This window comes from Odontesthes bonariensis, chromosome 7 (genome assembly GCF_027942865.1).
Source record: "Odontesthes bonariensis isolate fOdoBon6 chromosome 7, fOdoBon6.hap1, whole genome shotgun sequence".
NCBI lineage: Eukaryota > Metazoa > Chordata > Actinopteri > Atheriniformes > Atherinopsidae > Odontesthes > Odontesthes bonariensis.
This window is the reverse complement of record NC_134512.1, coordinates 22,173,069-22,199,159: the sequence shown is the minus strand read 5'-3', so window position 1 is coordinate 22,199,159 and position 26,091 is coordinate 22,173,069. Positions and strand designations below refer to the sequence as shown.

General features: G+C 41.1%; 3 protein-coding genes across 3 annotated transcripts in view; 1 reads left to right on the top strand and 2 right to left on the bottom strand.

Annotated features, from left to right (window-relative positions):
* Positions 1 to 26,091, bottom strand: part of cox5aa (cytochrome c oxidase subunit 5Aa) — a 131,219-nt gene that overhangs the window by 24,860 nt on the left and 80,268 nt on the right. The window lies entirely within an intron of this gene.
* On the top strand, positions 37 to 6,614 carry pkmb (pyruvate kinase M1/2b). Its single transcript, XM_075470105.1, has 11 exons — positions 37 to 143; positions 1,274 to 1,452; positions 1,610 to 1,701; positions 2,899 to 3,030; positions 3,125 to 3,311; positions 3,430 to 3,700; positions 3,781 to 3,931; positions 4,030 to 4,182; positions 5,203 to 5,369; positions 5,923 to 6,104; positions 6,229 to 6,614. The coding sequence occupies exons 2-11, from the start codon at positions 1,302 to 1,304 to the stop codon at positions 6,333 to 6,335; spliced, it is 1,593 nt and encodes a 530-aa protein (XP_075326220.1). The 5' UTR covers positions 37 to 143; positions 1,274 to 1,301; the 3' UTR covers positions 6,336 to 6,614.
* On the bottom strand, positions 7,910 to 23,118 carry LOC142384124 (potassium/sodium hyperpolarization-activated cyclic nucleotide-gated channel 3-like). Its single transcript, XM_075470104.1, has 8 exons — positions 22,423 to 23,118; positions 17,508 to 17,931; positions 16,644 to 16,805; positions 15,779 to 15,997; positions 14,859 to 15,005; positions 14,043 to 14,283; positions 12,835 to 12,999; positions 7,910 to 11,057 (listed from the first exon to the last, which is right to left on the bottom strand). The coding sequence occupies exons 1-8, from the start codon at positions 23,079 to 23,081 to the stop codon at positions 9,517 to 9,519; spliced, it is 3,558 nt and encodes a 1,185-aa protein (XP_075326219.1). The 5' UTR covers positions 23,082 to 23,118; the 3' UTR covers positions 7,910 to 9,516.

Below are 26,091 nucleotides of genomic sequence, written 5' to 3'. Positions count from 1 at the left end.
TGTAATCAGTCAGAACGTTAGCCTTAACCCGTATCGGGTGTCACCAGCTGTTGCACGCGCAAGAAAGTAGTCCCAGATGGAATAAAAGCGGGCGCTGCATGAGAGAAGGCGGCGCCTTGGTCCCTGCAAAGTTCACCCAGTAGGTGAGTAACACCGAGAAGACTTAATGTAAAACAGACTAAAAAGGAGAATTAAACTGTTGTATTAGGTTCATACAAGACAAGGGTTTAGTCTCAGTGAATATGTTTGTGTAGGTCCATTTTATTTCGTCTGCTCTCATTGTGCGTCCACGCTGTTTTTTCCTTTTATGAATTAAAAGGATTTAATATGATTTTATGTGATTAATGCCATAACATCTCAACTGCGGTCCTTCTTTGTACATATGCATATCTGCCTTGTTATAGAAAAAAAAAATAGAAAAAAAATTCCTCTCATAATCAAATAACACCTTCATATCTTATCTACTGCTCTGCGTGCAAAGTGATTCTATGATTTGCAGCAGTGCATGTTGAGTATTTTCAGCTGTTTATTCTATAAAGTATGCGGTATGTTGCTCTGAGTCTTGAAGCTCCTTGAATGAATAAATAATTTATAGTAGTTGTTTTTGGCAACATTTCTTCCATCAGATATGCTTTTATAATGATATGTTTCAACAGAGTTAATGGGGTCATGAACATGTGGTAATTCATAGACACTTAAAGGGTGGAGGTGTGATGGGGCGTGGGGGATGGGGGGTGGGGGTCATGAATCACCTCTGCTCATGCTTGCAAGTATGTTGTATGCCTCCTCTACAACCAAGTCTCAGCTGATTTATCATCCGGTGTTGCACTTGAGCAGAATAGATATGTTCAATGGTGTGCATGAATCATCTACAGCCTCTGTCACTTTGGGTCGTGGCCTTCTGCACAAGCTGTTCTGTGATCTTACATGGACACTCTGCAATGCATGAGACTTAAAAGTAATCCATAAAGAGGCCACACTGCTAATACGAGTGTGCAGTGTTCCATTCAGATTGGTTTTTATTTTATATAAACTTTCTCTCACTAGCTGTTATGTTTAATTGCCTGCACATGTTCCCCACAGATAAATGTATAACTCATTGTGCTAGCCTTTTAAAGACAAGCCATTGTATTTAAATTGGAATTTCTCTTACTTGTGGACTATCAACATAAAAAGACACTTATATTGAAAAATCACAAATAAAGTGTTTAAAAAAAAAAAAAAAAAAAGACACTTATATTTATTTGCATTGTTTCTTTGTCTGTCTCCATAGGATTTTTCCTCCAGACACAGATCCAGTCATGTCTAAGTCAAAAGATTCCGGCTCTTCCATCATGCACACCCAGCAGATGCATGCTGCCATGGCAGACACCTATATTGAGCACATGTGCCTGCTGGACATTGACTCTGAGCCTGCAAAGTCTCGCAACACTGGCATCGTCTGCACAATCGGTCAGACATGTTATCAAAGCCCATTTATTTTTCTCATTACATGAAATGCTTAATTATTGAAATTATTGAATAATGAAACTTTACCTGTGTTTAAAATAATTAGATGATTACACATCACCCACATGTCATTGAGCACTCACTGCCTGTCCTTATGCAGGACCTGCCTCCCGTTCTGTGGAGATGGCCAAAGAAATGATCAAGGCTGGGATGAACATTGCAAGAATGAACTTCTCTCATGGCACACATGAGGTGAGTCATGAGATGAGACGTAATGTTGTCTCTGCCTTTGAGCTGCTATTTTAATTTCAAAAAGCGTTCGAAATGTGTTTTCCAAATTTCTAAATAGTTACATCAAAAGGAGGCGCTCCACTAGCAGCTATTAAATACATAACACCGACGGTGACATCTCAGATGTAAGCATATTCAAAAGTTAAATATAATGAAGAGATTCAGATAGGGCAGGGCAGCAGCAACCTATGTGCCCTCTGCAAGAGATCCAGTGATGATTTACCCTTTACATTTGGAAGGAACAGCTTGTATGACATTTCTCTTGTGGCCTGGTAACTCTGTAATATGATCTGTGAGCTTGTGCTTGACCCTCTAGTATGGTCTCTGTGTTGTAGCTTAGAGGCCAGCAATATAACAGCCAACTCTTTGGATGGTCTTACACCACTGACCCTTTGCCTTTAAAAGTCACATCTCTTTCCTCTGTGACGAGAGTGTTAATACTTAGTCTAGTCTTTTCAATCGCACAAGCTAAGCTAGCTCAGCTTTGATAAGTAAAAACACGTGTTAGCTCAGTCAATAATCATAACTCCAGAAAATCACAACAAAGTTTGTATAAGACTTGTTAGGGAGGAAAAAATAAACATGACCTCTATCTCATTGGTGTGACAGTTGTCAGTACCACTAAAAATAGAAGTCACCCCCCACAACAACTGCAGAAGTTAAGGTATGCAGGGAAGCAACAGGGCAGCGAGAGTATTGACTGAGAACGGCAGTCAGTGTTTACACTAGTTTTAATTTCTAAGGCAGTTTTATTTTTAAATGTAATTTCTACTTCGATGTAATCGATGTAAATGACTGCCAGCTTTTTTTTTGCTTTTTTGAAATATTTAGTTAGAAACAGCTGCGCCTTATAATGCATGTCAACTATTTTTACAGGGAAATTGAATTTCATGTACTAAAAATGTGTTGCAGTTGTGGATATACAGCATTTAGTTTTGTAGTCAGTGTTGAGCTCTCTATGTGCCTGTACGACCACCTGTTGTTGTACTAGTTTCAGCTTCCTTTTTTACAATGCCATACATTTAGAGATACTCTTTTGTCTAAACAGAACAGTGGTATGACTTGAAAATAATTAATTGACTAGTGCAATCTACTAAAGCTACAGAGGGACAGAGGTTTTCAGTATGACTGAAAACTGTTTTTCTGTTTTTTCAACAGTACCATGCTGAGACGATCAAGAATGTCCGTGAGGCAACTGAGAGCTTTGGACAGGGAACTGTTGAATACAGGCCAGTGGCCATTGCTCTGGACACCAAGGGACCAGAAATCAGGACCGGTCTTATCAAAGGCGTGAGTTCTTGCCAAATTACCAATGCTCACATGAGGCCATTTTAGATTTGTGGGGAACAAATAACTGTATGAGCTCTCTTTTCATCTTGTTCAGAGCGGCACCGCTGAGGTAGAGCTCAAGAAGGGGGAGACCATCAAGATCACAATGGACGACCAGTACAAGGAGAAGTGTGATGAGAAAGTTTTGTGGCTCGACTACAAAAACATGCCCAAGGTTGTGCAGGCTGGAAGCCACATCTATGTTGATGACGGTCTTATTTCCCTAAAAGTCAAAGAAATCGGTATGCACACCAATAATCAGGTGTTTTCTTTCCATCTGGTCCTTTAGTGTTTCTTTGTACCAAATGTTTTTTTAGATTTTCTGTATAAAGATTTTCTGTGTATTTTTTGTATTCTAAGGCAACGACTACCTGATGTGTGAGATTGAAAATGGCGGTATGCTTGGCAGCAAGAAGGGTGTCAACCTGCCCGGTGCCGCCGTTGATCTGCCCGCTTTGTCTGAGAAGGACCTGCAGGACCTGCAGTTTGGCGTGGAGCAGGGTGTTGACATGGTCTTCGCCTCTTTCATCCGTAAGGCTGCTGATGTTCAGGCTGTCAGGAAAGCTCTTGGCGACAAGGGCAAGGACATCAAGATCATCAGCAAGCTGGAGAACCACGAGGGTGTGCGCAGGTGAGTGGATTACCAGCAGTCACAGCTGGACAGATTTGTTTTTACAAGTGTTGAACAATTCTTTTCTTTTCCTCTGTCAGATTTGATGAGATCCTGGAGGCTAGTGATGGCATCATGGTTGCTCGTGGAGACCTGGGCATTGAGATCCCAACAGAAAAGGTCTTCATCGCCCAGAAGATGATGACTGGCCGGTGCAACAGGATCGGAAAGCCCATCATCTGTGCCACACAGGTCTTTATCACCATGTGTCAGAGTATAGAATTAAAGGGAAGGAAGAAGTGTGTCTGCAGACATGAAATAATGCAGTGTGTCTTGCTGTTCACATTAAGATGCTGGAGAGCATGACCAAGAAACCTCGTCCTACCCGTGCTGAGGCCAGTGATGTTGCCAACGCTGTGCTGGATGGTAATGACTGCATCATGCTGAGTGGTGAGACTGCCAAGGGAGAGTACCCTCTGGAGGCTGTGCACACACAGCACCGTGTAAGTGTGCCTGTTTTTTCTCTTTGTTACATCATGCTAGTCATTAATACTGGAATAATGCATCAGTGCTTTTGCGTGTTTTGTTTGTCTGATGTGAGAAATCTCCCGCTGTGTGTCTGTGCTTTGAGTGTTTAAAGAAGCCTTCATTGTTAGCATAGAGACATTATTTATAAAGGAAACTTCATTATAGCATTGACTTTAAAAGAAATATGAATGTTTACATGTTCAGCAAATCACAGTTTTTATTGAGTTTATGGGTCTAAAATAGTATTGCTCACTTTTACTAAACAATCAAGGTGATAAATAATACACAAATATGAAAAAGCAGTGGCGCTCAAAAGCTTGAGACCAAGTTATCATTTTTTGTATCTGTCTCCCAAAAGATCTGATGGTAGATAAAGACAATCCAGTTGAAAACACACTATACTTAATCATTTCTTTATTGAATGACATCACCTTGCTTAAATTATAATCACAAGTCATGTCAAGTGACCAAGCATGTTTTGTTGTGATAGTACGATAGTGTATTGTGTTAGTTCAGCCTTGTAAAGTTCATTTTTACTATATATATGTAAATATATGTACATAATATATACACACATACACACACATATATATATGCACATGTGTGTGTATGTGTGTAAATATGAAGATCAGATAGAATGAAGAGAAAAGTAGTGTCCTCATTGTGAGCACATCACGAAACAGTTTCAGTTAAACTAACTCTTTTCCTTTTGCGTGGGGTAATGATGTATGTTACTCCTCATTCAAACCATCTGCTACCAAACAGCATATCTGTGTGTCTTCTGCTTTAACTGTGTGATGCTACTGCTCAATTAGTGTTTGAGGGCCTGCAGTGCACAGCAGCATTTACTGGACATCATGGCTGCGACTGTTGTTTAGCTTCATGCCTCAGTGTGCTTTCAGGAAAGGAGAGCTCTACACTAAGGTTAATTACCACTTGAATAAGCTGTGCGATCACAGCGTGTCAGCAACTGCTATCTGTTTTCACATCATCAGATTGCCCGCGAGGCTGAGGCTGCCATGTTCCACAGGCAAATGTTTGAGGAGCTGCGTCGCACCTCTCATCTGACCCGTGACCCCACAGAGACCGTCGCCATTGGGACTGTTGAGTCCTCTTTCAAGTGCTGCGCCAGCGCCATCATTGTGCTCACCAAGACTGGCAGGTATGTCCATCTTGCAGCTCTTCTATGTATGGCACTGAGTGACAGTATCTTCTGCGCCATCCACTCTGGGCCATGAAACTGCTGCAGTATGAAATCTTTCAACCTTGCTGCCTCTGCTCCTTCCCTTACCCAGACTCATGGCTCAAAGGACGTTTAATCTGTTCTCCACTTGTGACCTTTTGAAATCTGAACCCTGACATTTGAGGTGTTAATTTTAACTCTCTGTTCATTCCTCTCCATTTGAGATTTCATCCTCACAGCATGTGACTCAGAAAAAATACCACTGTCAGCTGGACTCATTTCACAATTACACTAGTTTCTATAAAGTAGTAATAGTTGATATACAATATCAGTGTTGGATTTCAAGGCTACTTGTTTGCATACAGTGCTTTAGTCCTGTCAATTCATTGTTTTGGTTTTCAAACTAATAACTTCTCAGTTCATCCTCATCACTAAAGCCAGAGAACTGATGAGAAAAGATGAGCTCATGCTGACGTTCAGAGTCCCACATCTTACTGCACCTTTGTAATAAATGTCTTCCTGTCACCTGCAGGTCTGCTTACATGCTGTCAAGGTACAGACCCCGTGCACCCATCATCGCTGTGACCCGCTGTGGTCAAACCGCCCGCCAGGCTCACCTGCACCGCGGTGTCTACCCTGTGCTCTACACCAAGGCTGCCAACGACGTCTGGGCTGAGGACGTTGACTTGCGTGTGAACTTTGCCCTGGAATTTGGTGAGTGGAAATAATATTCTTAAAATCACCCACAGTTAGAAGGATTTTATCATGTGAAATCGCTTAGAGGCTTTATCTCAAATTAGTTCAACAAAATAATAATTTTATTCTATTCTGTTTGTAGGCAAGCACCGCAAATTCTTCAAGTCCGGCGATGTAGCCCTTGTTGTGACCGGCTGGCGCCCAGGCTCTGGTTACACCAACACCATGAGGGTCGTGCTGGTGCCTTGAACTTAATAAAAAAGACATTAATAAACACTCCCCGATTCTCAATTATGTATCCCTCCGTCCCTCCATCTTCAATCCTGATGGTTTTCATGACAGAAAGTCCAAACTGGGTTCAGGCCAAGGACTTCATCAACTGTAACTCCATGATTTATTTCTCCATTATGTCCAGTTTCCTGTCTAAGTCCTGCTGATGTTATAGTCTTCTCCCATGATTTCCATATATCTGTCAGTTGGAAAAATGTTTCAGTGTACTGACGGGATCCAATAAAAGGAACTATTGGATCAGCTGTGTTTTTCTTTCTCTCCTTACACTGAGTTCATTCCTATATTTAGTAAAATGCAAACAAACCACATGCTAACTTACCAGTTACATAAACTAAGCAGAAAGCAGTAACCAGAATTGTTGGTGTTGTCTGTGAAAATTACAAGTGAATCACATCTCTCAAGCAAAAGACAGATTTTTAAAGATGTGGCAAAAAGAAAAAAAACATCTCCAATGTCTTAAACAATCAAGAAATAACTACAACTTTGTTAAATTAATAATGATTTTTAAAAAAAGGAAAATAGAGCTGTGACAGTTAATCTATTTCTTCGTTCATCCATTTTTTTTTTTATACCCGCTTGATCTAATTCAGGGTTGTGAGGGCGCCGGAGCCTATTCTGGCTGCCATCTGGCAGGAGGTTGGGTAAACTACACCACATCCCAACACTAACACAGAGACAAACGAGAGAAACATGCAAGCACACTGACTCTCACTCCAAGAGTCAATCTAGAATCTCCATTTTTGCTGACATGCATGATTTTGCACTGTGGGAGGGTGCCAGAGTGCCCACACGTGCAGAGGGACAACATGCAAACTCCACTCAGAAGGCCTGATCTTTTGCTGACTGCAATGGCTCACCATGGAAACAAGGCACCCAGAAAACTCCACTGAGTTGTCTTTGACTCTTTTTAACGCCAGAATTTTTTTATGTTGTTGATAAAGTATGTAGAGTATTATTTAGAGAAATGTTTAGAAAAATGAACTTAAACATAAATCTGTCAGTGGAAAAATTAAGAAAACTATTAATATGTGTGTTACCTTAAAAAATCTAGTTCATCAGAGAGCGTTACTACAGGACATGGATTTGTTGTCCTGGACAACCTATGAGTTTTGCCTGCTTTGTATTGAACTGACAGCTTCATTGTAAGAGAAAAAGAAGCTTATCTTAAGCAACCTTTGAAGCAACAATGAATTAAGTATCCGTTTACTCACAAATCCACCAGTTATCACTCCATGAACATGGCAGACAATTTTCTTTGTAGTGAATATCTGGCAGATTATAATTCTGTTTATTTTGAATTTTGGCACCAAATAACACTGCACCATTCTCAGTTTATAATCTGAGAGTTTATAGCTTAAAGTCTGAGACTTCTCTCTCATTTTTATCAGTTCTCTTCATTCCACACTCACTTCAATCTCTTCAATCAGAAATCAAGAGCTAGGACAAGCATCATTGACCATATGTTATTTTATTGCATTGAATTCAGTCGCTAAAATAAAATGTGCATAACATATAGGAAAGTAAATCATCACATATGGTAGTTCAAAGGCAATATAATAAGAAATTACCTAATTATTAGATTGAAAACTTACAGCATATTTCCTTAAAAGCATTTCAAACTGAATGTTCTCAAAGTAAATCTAAACTCAAACCCAGCTGATGCTGCTGGTAGGTGGTTGGAGGAGAATAAAATGAAGGAATGATCCGAGCCCGCTGGCAGTGACTGGCTGGTGACGGATAGTGTCTTTTTTCATAGGTCGGGGTTCAGAGTCACAGCAAACTGAATTCCAGTACCCAAGCAGCTAAACCCAATGGGCAGGATGCTCCAGTGGTCTGACCTGCTGACCAGCTTGTTGCTCACAGTTTGTCACCGGCCACAGGTCCAGAAAGAGAGATGTATCATCTAAACACATTTACATGTAGACAGGTGACATAGTGGTTTTAAAAAGCAGTCTTTTAGAGTCAGCATAGCATTACAAAGCAGCAACTGTTCAACAACAGAAGTCAAATTTTACAATCTAACATTGTACAATGACAGAGGTAAATAGGCAGCAATATGACCCGTCAGGGTTTCTTGTTAATCATGTGTCCAAGTAACTGCTTTTAGCCCTTTGACTGGTGCAAGAAACATTCACGTCAATCTTAGTGCATCGCTGGTTTCAGGAGGATTATCCATAATTGCTTTTTGTTAAAAAAAATTCACCTCCCTTATTTGAATTAGCTCTTACTAAAATCGGTCTTTGAAACAGGTTCTTCAATTCACAGTACCTTTATAAGCCCATAAAAAAACACAGATTATTGCATACTATGCTAATGACACACAAAATTCGGCTCAGGTAGGTGTTTTTGTCAGTGCCAGATTAAAAATAGCTGGTATCCATCGGGCGGCTTGACTGGTTATCCTACAGACAGCTATAATCATCATCATGATTCAAAACATTCAGATGAATTCTACTTCTTCATCTCTGAGACGGACAAACATAGCATTACATTCATTACTTATTCTTTAATGCAGTCTGATGTGTCTTGTGTGACCCATTGGGTGTGCAATATTGTTGAAAAGCTATCTTGGAAGACATGCCGTCATCAGACCTTCACGTTAGGTGATCTCTGAAGTGAGTAAAGTATACAGTCTGTCTCACCGTACATCTTCGAGGGGCTTTCCCTGCATTGAGATGACACTTCAAGCACTCCTTGGAAAGGATATAAACAGTAGACAGTGCTTTTTGGTTTCAATCATAAATCAATACAGTTGTGAATAACTAAACAGATGTAGCTAACAGGTTACACAAAATAGTCTGGACAATGGGGCTTCAAACAAATACTGACGACAAATCACAGAGTGAGGTTAGAATATAATATATAGAACAAGTGAAATCTTTATGAGGTGTTATATATACTCGTCAATCAATTTGGATCACCATATTTCAAAGATTCAATAATCTGTAGGAAACAATATCTGTCATTGTCCATCAATCATGATCCAAACGTTCTGCTGAAAAACAAAACCACCGATCTTGAATCGGATTAGAACAACACACCCTCCGACATTAAAAATGGACACTGTGGCTATCTAAACAATGCCAGCAAGGAGGTGATCCCCAGTTCTTCAGACCTCAAAGGAGGGGGTATCTGAAACTCACAAGTTGGAGGGAAGTTTGGACTGTTGGTTTTCATTTTCTAACATTTTAGCAGGAGATCTAACAAGAGGAGAGTGAATATCAGTGGACTGGTTCCAAGGTTCAGGTCCTGAATGTGTCCGATAGACAGGAGTGGCTTGACCTGGGATTGGGGTGTGGGGTTTACTGACGGGCAAGGGAGAGGAAGAGACCCCTTCTGCTCCCATGGAGGAACCTCTCATGACCAAAGGCCTTTCCTGGTGCATATAGCTATGAGAGCCTGAGATAGTCTTTATTTCCTGGGTGAAGAGATCTGCAGAGGACTCTGCAGTTTCTTTAAGGGTAGTGGCCCCCCTGGCAGGGCACGAGGTCTGAAGAGTTGGAGAACTATGACAGCCCTGGCTGCTGGGGAGCTCAGTGTGGTAAACTGTCCTTCCCCTCGCAGGGCTCTGTGTGCTAGGACTATGCGCAGGAGGCGTGTAGCAAGGCAAGACCTCAGCTGAGCCATACTGGGCCAAGGAGGCAAGGGCCGAGTGTTCAGGGAGAACCTGGGGGAGGAAAGCAGACTGAAGTCCTGCCAGGGTTTGCTGGGCCAGAGAGGCTGCGGCCCCAGCTCCACCTGCAGATGCTGGCTGATTAAATCCAGAAGAGGACTGGGTATTAGTGATGACAAAATGTGGGAGGCTCACATCACTGGATGTCCTGCTTGCTCTGTTCTGACTGGACGTATGCATGGAGGCATAAGAGGACTGCTGCAGCTGGCTCAGTATGGGGTTAACTGAGCTGCAAATCAGTGGGCTTATGGTTGGAGCAGGGAATCTCCCTGCAAGCCTCCCTGGCCCTCCCTGTTGGAGTAAACCTAATGATTGGGGTGGAGTGGTCATGGCACCATGGAAGGGCTGGGAGTGGAACTGAGAGGAGCAGGTGTATGAGACGGTGGTCTGGCAGATGGGGAAAATCGGGGCCATGCCAGAGTGTGAAGGGTGGGCAAATGGCTGGTGTGTGGACAGAGTAGTTACAGGCTGCAGACTGCTGGTGAAAATAGGCTGTGACGTCAGAGTGGGAGACGCAGGTCCAGGAGAAAAATACTGCGTACCAGGGAACACCAAAGTGGGAGGTTCGACCACAGATCTAAATTTGGCAGGGCTGGCAGGAGATCCAGGCCCTGAACCGTAGCTACAGGAAGTGTTCGCTCCAATGTGCACCCTCTTTAGATGACTGCTATGTTCCTTCATGGAGCCGGACCCTGGTGCCAGGGGATTGTGGAAGAGGATGGGAGGCAGCTGGGAGTGATGAGCTAAGGCCAGAGCCAATGGGGTGGTGGCAGCAGCGGCCTGGAGTGGAGCCTGAACCAGCGAGGTCCAGATAACAGGGGTGGGTGATGGAGGAGCAGGGAGAGAGTTTAAACACTGTGCAGTGCTGTTTTGAATCAGCTGTGTACATTGGGCCATGTCACGGTCATGCTGCACTATTCTTTGGATCATCTCGGTCTCGTGAAGGTTTAGTGTACCAGAGCTTTGGTGATGCTGGACTTTATGTCGTAGAACAGAGTTCCTCTTTCCTGTAAGTAAAAGAGAAAAGAGGGCCATGCAACAAATGAGTGCTGGCTACGTCTTATTAGAGCAACTCACCAGTATTAGAGCCTTACATATCTGAGCAAGGAGGTTAAAAAATAACAACATAACTCAAACATCTATCTGCAAATAACCTATCTCCACCTTATTACAGGGAAATACAAACTCTAAATATAGCATGTTATTTATTCTAAACATACAGCTAAAAAAAACTAAGAAAAAAAAGAGTTATATTGCTGATATTAGCTTGTTGGAATGGCTTGGCTGGATGCTCTGCTTAAATCTTGAACCAGCATCCCATTGGTTCTGTCAGCCAATGACATCTCCTTCACTGTGTCTTTTCTGTTATGACACATAAATCAAATAAAACTGAAAAACATAAATATGAACATGTAAATGGTAATTAACTATAAATTATGAAACGGGCTCCTATAAAATGTCCTTTTTGGCTGTATATGAAACATTAATGTAGCAACTGTGTTTTAAAGTCTGGAGTTCAGCATTTTGACCTCATCCACCTCTTAGCGGTCAGCGTTGTTTATTTCTCTTTCTGTTTGTGATGCTGCTCTACAGTCACCAGATGTATGTTTGTGATGGTTTAGTGTTTTTGTTGTCATTTTATGTTTCATTTGAGCAATTCTGGCTGTGTTTGGGGTTGTTTATTATCTCGATGGTTGTTTTGTGTCTCTGGGATATGTGGTAAAATGCATCATTGAACTGTTTCTTCAACCAAATTTAAAAAATGAAGGCTATACAATGTTATGTCGTTTTGATAATTGATTCATTAAGTTATAAGATTTCTTACCTTCATTTTAATGAGCATCATTGGAATATTTTTGGATCGAGAAGCCCGCCTCCCACTTTGAAAACCTTTGCCCAAACCTATAATCTATCTTACTCTAAATAAGACCATAATTTGAAAATGAATATCATGCACCTGTTGCACAAACCTTGAAACTAGAGAATCATAAACTCCCTATGAAGATGTTTGTGATAATTTTCTCATAGAATTCCAACCAGTTGTCGCCCCCTGTTGGCCACTAGAATAAATGCAGGTTCTTGCACAAATCCAGGCCATTAAACAAAAGAAATTCTTGTATAGCACATTCACACTAAAGAGGCTGTCTAATACTGGTATTGCTAAAAATGAATGTGGGATTTGTTGTGCTTAATTTCTGTTCAAACAAATTCTGTAGATGTGCAGTTGAGAATTCTCATAACACCGACATCAGAGATACTATGTGTGCTTCTGATTCATTATTTACTCCTTATTAATCTACAGGTTTCATCACTAAGATGCAAGAATTTACAAAATTAGATTATCTTTTTTTAAATTATAATCTCTCTTTGATCTAGGGTTGTGGTTCCCTGGGTACCCAGTGGCTCTGCAGCAGCTGTCTTCAACTGATGCATCGGCTTTGTTATCTTACTTGTTTCAAATGGCTGACAAGGATTGCGATGGGAATTGCCACTCCTGCTGCAGGCAGCACACAATTCCTGCATGTACATTACTTTGCCGAGATGTCCTATCACTAGAATACATATGTTTTTATACATATTTAGCATTGTACTTCAGGATTCTCACAAGTGTCTATAAAGTTGTGCATAAAGCACAAAGTTGTTCAGTTTGATCCCACAGTTGTGGAGCCATGAATGGATTTGAGAATGGTTTCCAGACTGAAATTTCTTGGGAGGTTACAGCACTTTCCACTAGCTTTGTGCTGGACATCTTAGCTTTGTCCGTCTTTTATGCAAACAACTTACCGATACGGTCCAGGCGGTCGAGAGCCACGGTCTCAAATGCCCTTCTCATCATGGGATACTCCTCCAGCACTTCATTAAAGTTGTCCACAGACAGAGAGTACAGCCGGCAGTAGTTATCTGCTCGCACACTAGCTGTTCTCCTGCCTCGGGTCAACAGGCAGATCTCTGCATGGAAAGAGGAAAATCAAAGTCCAAATGTTTGTTCCATGTCTTTACAGATTTCCCTCAGTGTCTAAAACAAGTATTAACAGCAGGGATTAAAAAGGGGATGATTAATAGTAAGTGTTATATAATCATTTCCCTGTTCTAATGCAAGATTTGAGATGCAAAGCCACACAATTCACATCTTTTCAGATCAATTTACAAAAGAGAAGTGAGAAATAGTATTATTATTGTGAGACAATGGAATAAAAATAAAAAACTGATGCCTCTGAACCCCACAGATGGAGCACTTAATGCAATTTCTGCAGCTTACGGTTTGTCCTGACCTCGTCTGTCGTGCGAGATCAGAAAAATAAAATAATGCCCCATTAAAAAAAAAAAAAAAAAGAACATATTTTTTAGGACAGACATATTGCAGACATACAACACACTCACATGCGCTCTCTTTTCTCTGCCCTTTGGATCAATTCAATTTACTAATGACACACAACAACATGACATTTCGGACATTTACCATGAGTGTTGGTTTTGGACTCTATCCTCATTTAACATCGTGTGTGTGTTTCGCTGTGCCAAATAACTTAATCCATAGATATAGGTTTAATGATCTTCATGTTTTTCTTGAAATACGTACTATGTTGGAATGTTGAGAAATATCAAAAACGTTTCTGGGTCACAGTAACTTGTGTTGGCCAATCACTTTGCTGCAAAGCTGTATACAGACAACAGGTTGAGATGAAGCAACCGAGGACACTTCAAATGGAAAGTTCTGGATTTCAGTTTTAAACAAAAGGGAAAACCCTACAGATGGAATCAAAGATCACAAAGCTTTGCTCCTCTTAGTCCCGAGCCCTTTTAAGGAGATGATGAGGATGATTATTCCCAGCTTTAACGGTCACGAAAGTTAATCTGCTGAGTGCCAGTGCAAAGCAAATCAAAGCGAATCTTACAATCACCACTCCTTCGTACACATTAAAACTGGCCCACCACCCTCTATAGAATACACCGGCATGCAGAGCCGCCAGCAGACTGTGTGCAGACTTCACCTCCAAAATAAGAACCATCGGTCAGCTTGGTGTCTTTACTGCTCTTGGTTACTATGCTGACGACACCGTGCTGGATAAAGTACATCTTCTGGCCGATGGTTCCCTCCCTGATTATGTAGTCGCCTGGTTGGAAGACCTCAAAGCGCAGTTTGGTCAGCATTGAGGTCACAAAGTTGGGGTCGGCGTTGGCAAACAGGGGCATGGAGGCCACCAATTTGCGACAGTTAAAGTTGATGATCTCCTGCAGCAAACATAGAAAAACACTGTCAATTCTTTGCTTCGGAGAGACTTTCACAGTGCCTGTGCTACTACATGTGTACATTCCAATCATTATAAAAGCAGCTTAGTGCTCTGTTAATAAGGTTCCCTGCCCTCATACAGCCACTACTAATCAGATTACATGACTATTAACATTATAATGCAAAGTAAGACAGCCATATTGGATTATATCAATAATTATCTGTAAACGATTTAGAATAAGCAGGCTGTCCTCATGTATTTACATATTTATCACTGAAATAAGATTAATTTAGTACAATGTTGGTCATATTTTATCTTGAGTCTGCATTTAGTATTCCTAAGCAATATACAAACATTTAAGTAGTTTAGAACATACTGAAATGCACAGCATGGTAGCTGAAATGTAGCTGTTAAAAGGTATCAAGATAATCTATGTAACTGTTCATCAAACAGTAAAAGGTGCCCACAGGCAGAGTTGTTGACAATATAGCTTGAATGGACGCTAACTATAATAATGTTACGTGTCACTTATTTTTCTTTTAATAATCTGATGAGAGCAACAAGAACCGCAGTGACCTCTCGCAGTGGCTCATTCAGCTCCTCCAGAATGCTCTCCTCGTCGAACATCTTGCCCTGGTAACGATGTTCGTAGTACTCGTGGATTCTCTGGCGCATGTCAGCAGGGAGTTTGTGGAAGGACATGTACTGCTCCACTTGTTTATACTGTGACAGCAAAACAACAAGAGCCCAATTATTACAAGCACTGGAGTGAACAACCATCACTGAAATGCATATGAGTGTACAAACTTTGATGCAACTGCATTTGTCACAAACATAAAATGCAAAGTCATGTCAAAAGGGATATATTAAAGTGATTGATGTGCAGGCTCAGAGGTGGACTATAATGTATCTCATTAGGTTAACAGTCAACTGTCAGGCCATCTGTGAAACCTGCCCATAGTGCAGTGTTGTGACTCTGCCACATCTGACAATTTCAGTTGTGCTCTGCAGGCTGCAGCTAATGACATTAACTACTGTGTCCTTCAGCAGTGTACTCTACCAGCAAAGCATCATGAATGATCACAGCAGCTCGTCTGTGTATGGTATTTCCTGTTATATCAAATCTGTGCCATGTTTGTCTCTTTTTTGAGGTGCAGCAGGAGCTCAAACGTCTAACAATCATTTTCTCTGTTCTCTGTTGTTGTCTTTGATTTGCTGACAGTCCCTGTCTCTGGAGTATTTTCACACCTGAATTCCCCACAGAGCGCTTTATGTGCACTGGAAATATTTAACTCAGTTTTAAGCAGGTGTGTGGAATATGCTTTTGCATACATAACGGTGGATTTACTCATTTACTCATCCTTCCTGCATGAAATTCTTTGTCCTTTTCCAATCAGGAGGGAACAAGTATTCAGAGCCATTACGTCAGTAAAGAGTGGCAGAGCTCTCTTGGACCTGAAAATCTGGATTTTCTATGACAAGGTACAAACCCCCACCTTTTCTTGGTACTGCCTTCTTGAAGAGTCCAGAGACTGAATGAGTGCAGTTGCATGCCCCACAAACATGGCAAAGCAGGTAGCGCCCACAATCATGCTGAGGATGGTGAGCCACACGTCAGCCATGCCTATAGGGGGGTACAGACCGTACCCGATGCACAGCATGTGACTCATGGCCTTGAACAGTGCATAGGAGTACTGCTGACCCCAAGTGTCGTTCTGGGTGGGATGCAGAGGAGGAAAGAGAAAGTTTTGTAGTAAGTATCCGTGGTATTAGTGCTGCATCACGTCTGCGGGAGCTGCATTAGAGTTTAGGAAGACGAAAGCAGATGGTGGGGTCTTTATTCTACTGAGACACTGTCATGAGCCACCACCAATCGTGTTTATTTGTAGCACTTATCAGTATGGCACTGGTTGAATGATTTGCCTACTTCTGCCACCTCTTTTCTACAAAAAAAAGCAACAGTTTATCACATAAGCGGAGTAAATAAACAAAAAATCAAGTAGTTGCCAAATACAAGGAAACTATCAAATTCTTGTTGATGTACAGACTTTTAACAATTCTGTCTCAAATGACAACAAATTCTTTATACTATGTCCTCTAACATGTATCATTTGTTATTAAGAGGAAACAAATGAGCTACCAACAACATGATAAACGCCATTATCAGTTTGATGTTTATAAGAGCAAGAGTTTTTTCTGTGCCTGGAACTATCAAAAAAGGGGGTTACCTGATAACTTTGTTGGTGTTAATACGATCTGCACAGTAAAAACCGATAAATCTGAGAGCCTCTTTATGACTGTCATGCAGTTTTGAGAGCTGACACGTTGGGCTGCTGCCTTACTCATTTATAATCCACTTACCACCATCTTGTTTCTAGTGACCCAGCAGTCATGAGGGAAATCTTGCAGCATGGGAACCAGGAACTGCAGACAGCCATCCCAGTGACACAGCAGCAGCATCATGCCAATCAGATTCATGATACGCACCATAGCGCTGGCAAGGTCGTACGTCATGTGGAAAACCTACGACAGAGATTGTTCAGTATTAAGGGAAAAGGCACAATGACTCACACATCGCTTTGTAGATAAACCTATGAGATTTCAACTCTCTTTCAAGCAAGCAGGGGATTTGAGATATACGTTAAGTGCTGCTTTGTCCAAACGACCCATCGCAGACCACACTTAATCTTCTACAGAGCAGCGAAGGCTGTTTCAGTGCTGAGTAACCATCTGCACTGATAATGGATGAATGGGATGGAGGCAATGTCAGAATTATGAAATGAGATAATGCAGGAAAATACCTGTTATTTAGTACACTGACCATCGGAGTGGGAGTGTGTAAAAGAAGCAGCCAACAAAATGATTGTGCAGGGGCATTAAATGATTTTTCTTGATGCAGAAAAAGTATTAATGCGTATGAAAGCAACAGTATGAGAAATCTGCTTGTGCAATGCAAACCTCCCTATCCCGAGTGCTTTAACAAGAAACTACCAAGCTTCATTTAAAAATAATTTGTCAAGTATTCACAGGTTCTAAGAGCCAAAGCTTAAAAGACATGAAACTGTACCATTTAAAAGACCAGCATCAAATTGGAATCTTCTTTTCAAAAGATCATCAAGATGGCTGCCAACAAACCATCTATTAACAATTGTCTCTTTTTAAGCACCATAAAAACTTTATTTCATAGGTCTTGAATGAAGCTCAAAAAGATCTGTCCTCATCTACCTCTTCCCATTGGTGGATGTAGCGAATGAGCCTGGAGAGGCGCAGCAGGCGCAGCAGACTGAGGATCTTTGTGAAGCGTACGATCCTCAGGGCTCGAGCTGTCTTGTAAAAGTCTGAGTCGATGCGTGTCTCCACGATGAGAAAGATGTAGTCCACAGGTATGGAGGAGATGAAGTCCACCACGAACCAACTCTTCAGGTACTTGATCTTAATCTGGTGTGGGTCCAGGATAATCTCTGTGTTGTCCTCCTTGACGATGCCTGTACGGAAGTTGAGGACCAGATCCAGGAGGAAGAAGGTGTCTGACACCACGTTGAAGACAATCCAGGGTGGCGTGTGCTCATCCTTAAAGAAGGTGATGCCCACAGGGATGATGATGAGGTTTCCCACCATCAGCAGCAGCATAGTCAGGTCCCAGTAGAATCTGAAACACAAAGCAACGGACATAAGACACAATTCAACTGCGAAAGCAGGCTACTTAGGCCTAGAAATGGGCTCTTGAATTTTTCTTTATCTATCTGGCTTGATAAAAGAGAGGACAGCAGGTCCCATGTCTGGAAAATGTCAACATGATAAAGGGAGACACTTATTGTCACTGTGGTCCTTGATGTACAGATAGCAGTGATCTGGGAGTGAAGGTGCTTTTCAGGCATTGTACAGACATCAAATTCACACAACACCAATTATGTATATGACAAGCAATAAAATCAGTAAAATAAATCAGTAAAAACAGATCAAGAAAGTAATACTTTACATTCACAGTACACAAATTATGAGAATTTGAGCTTAGAATTCAATGTTTACAATGAACTGCAATCTAACTTCTAAAACTGAGGTGGTTCTTTATTTCTTTTAATAGGATCAATTGTTCCCTTGTCTTTCACGAGATTTTTGGAAGAAAAACATGTTGCTGGCATGTTGCTGGCATGTTGACAATGTTTGACCGCAGAACTTTTAACATAGTGATTTTATGTTTTTTTATTTGACAGTACAGATATCATAACAACTGAGAGAGAAATTAAAGGTAAAAAGCAATACATAAAAACATCTAACCGAACGTATAACCTGTTGATAATTTCATAATAGAAAATGTATAGTTTTTGCTTTAATGAAAGCTTAAAATTTGGTGATGCCAAGCCCTCAAAACAAACTAATTTGTGCTTTTCTTTTGCACAAATGAATACTTATAAACAGTTGCGAGCTAATGCACTGAGCATATGTGTGACTTTTGGCACTGTCGTTTTTTTTAAATGGTCATTTTTGCTATTTTAGGAGTTTTAATTGATAGAATGTTTCGCATATTAACAAATCCTAAAATTATGATAATCCCTTTTAAAATAACTGCTTGTTTGTGGGAACTAACAACTGTGGTCTGTTGTGTTGTCTTGTGAACAAATGACAATAATAAAAGATAACAGAAACATAGAAATAGAAACAGGCGATGTACCAGACAAAACACTTCTCATTAATGATCTGTGTGAACAGTGTGCACACAGATCATGAGCTGCATTTTCTAAACAATTAAGGGTTTTGTGGTAACTTCAAATAGAAAGGAATTCTCGACATCTTGCAGTTTCCCACTGTGCTTCAAAACCCATTGGATCAAGATCCAAAAGAGAAAAACAGAAAGAAAACAAACTGAGTGAACATATAACAGTGGGAAAGTAAGAAATAGGCTTATTTCTACAAGATAACATATTCAGTTCAGTGTTTGGCTTTTAGCCACAAAGCCAAAGAAGAAAATTGGTTATTGGAAAATAATCTGAATTGCTCATGAGGAAATATCAATGTTCATAAACAGTGTGTTGAGTGTCACTAAGATCTGCATGAAACTGAGGGATACATTTAAGTTTTTACATTAAATTCCCTACACTAAAATTTTTTAAAACATTATTATGAATCCATTACAAGTGGATCGTTTGAAACCAACTGTTTCAAATGAAATGTTTACTGTAATGCTATTTGATTTCATTGGCTGATCAATCTATTATTTCTTGATTTTGAACATATATATATAACAATATTCTCAGCAGAGACATAACAGAGGACAACTATTTACAAACCTCATACTGTACTCTTACTTCACCCAACATGAGCAACATTACATGTCTGGTCCAATTAGGAGAACTATTCAACCTCTGATTGATTCAGCCGGAGCTTGATACACCTATAGGGTCGGAACAAATACAAGAGGAGGGCACAGACCTGCGGAAGTGCATGCATCACATCAGGCTATGCGCAGTGTGAAATATTCTACTAACATTCACTAGATTTAAAGACAAGAAAGTCTAAAAGTACAGTATACAGTATTCATCTGACAGCCAGCTGTGTGGATAGTCTTTTCATAAAGTAAGGAACATGTTACAGCTGTATGTGCTGCTGTGGTATTAGTACTGAACAGAACAGGCCTTTATTTACTTGTGCTTATATAGCTTTACAAATCAAAGACCTTTCACATATTCCAGTTGAGAAGCTGGGATCAAAGCACAAGGCCATAGGTGACAAGATGCTGATAGGGTTAAGGGTCTTACACAAAAGCTCAACAGTGGTATCTTAGAAGTGCTGGAGCTTGAATCCCTGACCTTCTGATCAGTAATAAAGGCACATTAAGCCACCACAGCTGTTTGAACAAAAAGGCCTTGAGCTTTCAAAATATGTCAAATTTTGTGTAGAGAAATGTAGATGCAACTAGACATTTTCAAGCTGGCGAGTGGTGACGAGCTCAGATGTTACTAGGCCATCATACTTTTCTATCAATTCCAGTTACTTACACCAAATGTTCACAGGGGAACGAAAAGTGGGACCCAGAATGAGCAGGATGGCCATTTGTTATAATCAGCTTTCTGTTGTGTCTGCCAAACAAAGCATTTGCGTTTCTCTGTACATCTGCACTGAGACACTGGTCCTAATTGCACGTTCCCTCTCTGGCTAAATCCACTGTTATCTCCTGGGATTCCATGTCATCTCCAGAACTCAGCTCCCATCAGCCAGATGTTGAATAGTTAGCATTACTGCTCTGCACATGTCACGGTGCTGCAGAACACTGGCACAGCTGGATATAAAAATACATAAATCAAGAAAAAGGTCTGCAGGGGATGCCAGTAATGCACATCCTGTTGGCTCATCAGGTGATTGTGTACACCCCCAGCGGCCCACTAACATCATCGAGTGACTTGGTGGTGCTGTCCTAAAATACTGCCAAAATCTGCAGGGTCTGCGAACCTGTTCGGGTCCAGATATGAACTGTGCACTATTTGGGTCAGACTGGGACTACGCTAAAGAGAATGACAGCACAAAGTCAGAGGAGTTACATGCAAAGTGAACACAACAAAGCTTAAAATTGTGAAAGGAGCTTAGATCAATCAGGACAGCTGAAAGAGGGATCACATTTGTTCTAGAGATACTTATCTCTTGCTGCCAGAGTGCAGCTGAAACACAACAGCCTGCACGCAGCTCAGTGGCTTAACACACACCTGTACTGTGGCTCTGGCCCACCAGCAATCATATTAATAATATTTACACAGCGTGCCAGTTCAGTCTGTCTGCTTCTGTATCCAGAGAAAACCTTAATAATAAACAGCAGTTACTTATGGTATGAGCAACACAAAAGATACAAGGAGAGGATGCACGAGTTGCACAGTGCTGATGTACAGTGCCGGTTGAAGCACACAGTGGGTTCACTCGCAGTTCTAATAGGTATCATGAAGTGAATATGCATGTTTGAAGGATCAGAACTTGCAATCCTTGCACTGCCATATAAGAAAAAAAAATCCTAGAATAATCTTTAGTGCTGCAACTTAAAAGGGGATCTGAAGGATAAAGCGTTCACCCATAAGAGCCATGCACTCTGCACTAAAACCCTGCCCCTGCTCAATGTGTGACCCCAACCGAGCATGAAGCACTGACACCTCGTACCTCAAGCGCAGAGTTAACAGCTGGACGACCTGAATCCTCATAACATCATTTTCATTTCAATCTCTCTTTCTGTGTCTCTCTGTTTCTGTTTTTGTCGTTTGTCCCCTCCCCGTCTACACCATCCCTGCTCCATTAGACTAATTGTGCTGTAATAATCTCCACTGATGTGTGCTTCTAATATCTTGAATGGTCATGTTACCCTATTTTGATTACCCCATTTCCAAGCTCCTGCTGCACTCTCTGTAATCCACTGCCCTCACTAAAATCATAAAAAATAAAAAGTGTAATTCAGATGAGTGGAAAAAACCTGCAGTGACACACATCAACATACAATATGATGACAGCGAGTGTCAAGGTTATATGTCATGAAAATCCCCTGATGCACGTCCGGCATGCACGCAGTATTCGAATAAACTGCGCAGAATGGGCAGAAAATTTGAGAATTGTGGGTTGGTTTAGAGTGGTGGATAAAATAAATACATAAACAAGTGCATTCAAAATTAGTGGGTTAGATAACTGTACTTATCATGTATGAATGAAAATATGACACAAGCACATATTTCTGAGGATGAACAGAAGAAGGGCTTATTCCCTGCACATGTATTTTAAAAGCACAATGAAAGTCAGAATGTAAGAGGATTTTGCATGACAGTGAAGCCCTTTATGGTACATCAGTTTTTTTTTGGTTGGTAAGAATGGCTTTCATGACTTGTGTAGACATAAAATAAATGACAATATTCAGAAGATAAGCAATGTATACAATCAAGACATGTGAGGCACATTCAGTTTGATGCAGCAAGTCTGCATGGTTGACACTCCTTATAATCATGATACCACATTAGTCATAGAAAAACCCTTTTTTGCACGTGTGTGTGTGTGTGTAATTTAATCTCATGTTTGGGCTGTTTCATAATGACCGGTTTCCACACCTGTGTGACAGGACCACGGCAGCACTTCTCTGCTGCAGCTTGTGAATAAGGCTTTTGTGCACATTAATTACCTAAAATCACTGTAGGGGTGGATTATCCAGAAGCCTGCAGACTTTACACGCTCCCTCTCGTGCTCCACGGCCCTCTCACTCCCCAACATCCGCAGGGAGAACTTGTTGACTCCCGGTTGTAGCATCGCCCCGAACTGACGGTGCATGAAGCCAGCTTGGTACAGCCGGTCATCTTCAGGTATTATTTGCTCTGTACCCTCCAACTTGATAAAACTTGACTGGTCATACACTGACGGCTGCCCGGCTGCGCCAATCAGCCCTCCAGCTGCTCGCTCCTGGGCCCCGGGGCCGTGCTCACCGGGTAAACTCTCACTGACACCGGCGTCAGCCTCGATGATGAGGCGCCGCTGCTCAGCCGAATCTGACCTGGGAAGATGCCGTCCGGTGATGGAAGAGATGCTGCTTCTAAAGAAGCGACAGTCCCCATTCAAGTTGGTCTTCACAATAACGTCCCTTTCCAAGTCTTCGCTCCCGGCCTCCTCAATACTCTTGCAACTGCTTGCAGGAGACGAAGAGGACAAATGTTTTAGTCGAATACTTTTCCTCATAGTGTCCTTGTCGCCGCTGTCTCCTTCGCTGTCAGTCAAAAAGGGTTTTTGCACAATGTTTTGCGGCAAGCTGTAGAGCCGTTTGCGCATGGAAGACTGGAATCTTTCCATTTTGGAGGAAAAAAAGGAAGATGTGTGTTCTAAGGGTAGCCTGTGAAAATAGAGGGATGAATCATGAATCTCATACAGCTGGGGTGCCGCTGGACGCAAAACAGTGACGGCGCATCCGCAGGACGGGTCGTATCTTATCTGACTCTTGGGACGTGCAGCTCTCCTCCGGTTCAAACATTGAGATGAGTCAACAGTTCGGAATTGCTTCAATTAAGCAGCCATGTGAAAAGAAGCGGGAAACGAGGAATGCATGTAAATCCAGGTAAGCTCAGTGAGTGCAGTCAGGAGCGCATCAGGATGCAGCATGCTGAGCGTCGGACGTGCCAGAGTATGAGAATGCTGCTGCTGAGCTTCTCAATGACAAAGCATCATCTCCACCTCCCCGAAATATCAGAGCTCTCTCTCAGCACAAGGTGAATAGACGCATACACCCAGCTGGCACCAGCATTCAAAGAGCACTGACATCACTGATCCATAAGCCTCCCACTTTCTAATAACCTGCATATTGATGGAGCTAATCTATCGGGTTGCCATAGGAGCTCACCCCTCCCTGTCAGGACAACTGGGGATGATTCAAGGATACAATCTCTCTTGCCTTGGAGTTGTACAGTTCGCAATAGTTGAGAGGAAGCGGCGGGATGTCTGGTCTTTATCGCACTGTGGGAGATAATTCTGATATGTGCCGACTAAATAATGGCCACTTAACTAACACTGCAGCCTGATAAATAGGAGTTATCATACCTGCATAATGTGGTTAAGCGTGCGTAATCATTAAAATGTTCCTTTTTTTGTTTCCGTTTTAATACGCTAAATTACACATTAAAACAACCAGAAGGCGACACAAATATATTTTCATCAAGTCTCAAAATGACCAGGTGCTATCAAATCCAAAGAGGATGCTGAAGTTTTTTGCCTATCATGGTGTTTTCTGTTGCGCACAAAGGATAAAAAGGTCACGCATAAGGTCTCTGGCACTTCAAACGACTGCTGCTAAGAGCATTAACCATATGAGGGACGCTCTACTGCATTACAGATACGTTTTACAAGTATATCAAATAGTAATGATACAGCAAGCTAAGTGATCAAGAACCAAATGCTATCTAATACCCCACAGAGACAATATAATTTTTTTTCTCAATAACATCAAATGGATTTTTAAACTTGAGGGTTTCAAACTATTACACTCTATATAAAGTATAAGGCAGATGTGGTTTCATTTTTATCAATTACCTAAGAAGACATTTGTCAGGCGTGTAGAGCAGTGATGGAATACTTCCTTGGCGCAGAACAACAGAGCGAATTAATTTGGGGAGAGGTTGTTGACAGTTGCTTGCATGATTCAACGCTAACATCACTAAAATGATTTAAACCACGAAGCGATTTCGTATGGCATGCAGCCAGCTAACAAAAGAGCTGACCTGTTTGTTTAGTTTGGAATATTTCCTCAACAGACAGGGACAGACTATCTGAAACGTTAATTTATCAGACTTCTGTGCTGATGGTGTGCTACTTGAACTATGAAACAGAGATTACTTTTAATTTTCTCCATTGGCGAACAGAGCACAGGAATATAAAACAGCACAATGTAATGAAGACATTAGGAAAATAATGAATAATCATGATAAAACAAATTAAAAAAAACTACATTTGTACAGTTTATTGTCTTTTCTTGCTCCTTTTTGTTCGTTTTGTTTTTGCATGAGTACTCGTCCTTTAGCCTTAAACATCCTAAGCTATACTGTACAAGATCTATAGACAAGGGCACCACAGTAAAGAAAAGAACACACAGCGATGAATCCTTTCCTGTCAGAACATTACTAATGTGACTGACAGCAGCAACAGAATATCATAACTTTTGTGGAACTTATGGTTACATTTTCTTATTATGTAAAACAACATTGACTGAACAATTAGTTCCATATTCTGGAAACAAAAATCGCATCTTTTTGCATAGGATTCCTTAATGGTACGGTACCAATATGGTAGGCCACTATTTGAAAAAAGAAAGCATGTTATAGGGGACAAACTGAATACAAAGCCATGAAAATTTGAATGAGTATTTTAAGATATAACAAAATATGCACCTGTGTGGTTGGCATGTTCCTCAGTCAGGTTTAAGGCTATGGAATGAGTGTTTTAGTGTTGCTGCTTCAAATTTTGAAGAGGAAGACTTTACTCTCAATTAGCAGTCATCACTCAGCATTTTTGTATTTTGTAGGCCTAACTTACATGTGAAGCAAAATATATACAGTTAAACTGAACCCAACCTCTGGTAGCTGTTCTTGATCTTTAGCGTGTGTCTCAATACAACCCAATTTCCTACAATAGATTCCAGCTGTTTCACGAAACATCTCGTGGGGCTTGGCCACAAGTAAAGCAAATTTCATGCATAATTCAGGTGTGAAAAAACATGCAAAACATCAGTGCCACCTCTCTAACCGAGTAAAAGGGAATTATTTTGTGTGTTGCAGCCCCATGTTACTGAAGTATGAGAGAAAGGTTTTGGTTCACATATAGTTTGTCTTGTTTGTTTAGCAGCTGTGACTGTAATTAGTCTAAATTAATAATCTTAACCAGCCACATGATATGAAATGAGAAGCATGTACTGAGAGGTATCTCATCAAATGTGACCCTTTTAAACTCCAGTTGGAGAGATGAAGTCTTCTCATATGCAACTGTGCTGTGTTCAGGTGATAAACCCATACACAAACTGTAATCATGTTCTGTATGTTAGACAGACCATGCGCTCAAAAGTGTGCGCTGTTCATAGCAGTAATCTTTGGTAGTGTGTCTTGCTTTACTTACAACTAAGATAAATGGTGTAACCAGTCATAATGTAACACAAAGCTCTCCATGAAGTTTGGAGAACCATACAGATTTGTTTTGGAAACCAACTGCTGACCTGTTTAAAAACTAGTCCATGAGATTAATGTGAACATTACAGCTGAGATTAATCCATACAGACAGAACATCTCATTTTTATCAAAAGTTGCATTTGCTTCTGCCAGCT